Below are 1,461 nucleotides of genomic sequence, written 5' to 3' on the forward strand. Positions count from 1 at the left end.
GGGGGGAGCAGGGCTGACCCCTGAGGAACACTGAGAACCCTGGTGGGACCAGGACTAAGGCTGGGAACCTCTGGCCATCCTGGGGGGACCAAGACTGGACTTGGGGACACCTGGGGACACTTGAACACCCCAGGAGCAGAGTCGAGCTCAGAGACCCCTGGGGACCCTCCCACACCCAGGTGTGGGGGGAGCCCTTCCGCCCCCACCAAATCCCCCAGAGCCCCGGCAATCGGCTCGACCCGGCTCAGGGGGCCGATTAGGCGCTGAGCCCGGTTTAGCCCACCCTAATCCCCAAGTTTGGCTGGGCTGAGCCCTGATCCCCCCTAAGCGGCTTTGGGGGCGCAGGGTATATCAGGGGGGCGGGCGTGCCCCCCCCCACCGCCGCCATGGACGAGGACGAGTTCTACCTGTTCAAGAACCAGTCATCGGTGGGGCCCTGGGATGGGCCCCAGTACCACATCGCGCCCATGTGGGCCTTCTACCTGCAGACCATCTTCATGGGCGTGGTGTTCGTGGTGGGCACCCCCCTCAACGCCATCGTCCTCATCGTCACCGTCAAGTACAAGAAGCTGCGGCAGCCGCTCAACTACATCCTGGTGAACATCTCCTTCAGCGGCTTCCTGTGCTGCATCTTCAGCGTCTTCACCGTCTTCGTCTCCAGCTCCCAGGGATACTTCATCTTCGGGAAGCACATGTGTGCCTTGGAGGGCTTTGCGGGGGCCACTGGAGGTACGAGGGGACGGGGGGCACTGGGGCTGGAGGGGATGGAGTGACCGCCGGGGGCTGCTGGGGCCAGCGGTGGCCACTGTGATCTCCTGGGGCTGGGGGAGTTGGGGTGAGCACCACGGGCTGCTGGGGTGCAGGCCTTGGGTGACCTGGAGCTGTGGAGTTGAGCACTGTAGTCTGGTGGGACTACAGGAGTTGGGGTGACCACTGGGGTCTGGTGAGCTGCACGTGGGGGTGACCATCACGTTCTCCTGGGGCTGGGGCAGTTGGGGTGATCATGGTGGYATGGTGGGGCTGGAGGTGACCAAATGACCGCCTTGGTCAGGGGGRCTGTAGGTCGGGTTGAACCCTGTGATCTGTTGTGGCTGGAGTAGCCAGGATGACCACTGAAGGTTGGGTTGATGGCTATATTCTGCCGGGGTGTAGGATTTGGGGTGACCCAGTGGCCATAGGGGGCTGCGGGAGTCAGGGTGATCCATGGCCATGGTGGCCATGGTGGCCATGGTGGCCATGGTGGCCATGGTGGCCATGGGCACTGTGTGAGCTCAGTGGCCGTGTTGCCCCAGGGCTGGTGACAGGGTGGTCCTTGGCCTTCCTGGCCTTTGAGCGCTACATCGTCATCTGCAAACCCTTCGGCAACTTCCGCTTCAGCTCCCGCCACGCGCTGCTGGTGGTGGCGGCCACCTGGGTCATCGGCATCAGCGTGGCCATCCCCCCCTTCCTCGGCTGGAGCAG

The 1,461-nt window shown here is 64.2% G+C and overlaps 1 protein-coding gene across 1 annotated transcript in view; it reads left to right on the forward strand.

The window, feature by feature from the left end:
- The first annotated feature begins 45 nt into the window (after window positions 1-45).
- Window positions 46-1,461, forward strand: part of OPN1SW (opsin 1, short wave sensitive) — a 3,530-nt gene continuing 2,114 nt past the window's right edge. Inside the window, exons 1-2 of the mRNA XM_057388488.1 lie at window positions 46-729; window positions 1,293-1,455. Coding sequence (XP_057244471.1) covers window positions 387-729; window positions 1,293-1,455 — 506 coding nt within the window. The 5' untranslated portion in view covers window positions 46-386. The remainder of the gene's footprint in view (window positions 730-1,292; window positions 1,456-1,461) is intronic.

The sequence above is a fragment of the Malurus melanocephalus genome, unplaced genomic scaffold, assembly GCF_030028575.1.
Source record: "Malurus melanocephalus ecotype Western Australia unplaced genomic scaffold, MMel_1.1 scaffold_2006, whole genome shotgun sequence".
In the NCBI taxonomy this organism is placed as follows: domain Eukaryota; kingdom Metazoa; phylum Chordata; class Aves; order Passeriformes; family Maluridae; genus Malurus; species Malurus melanocephalus.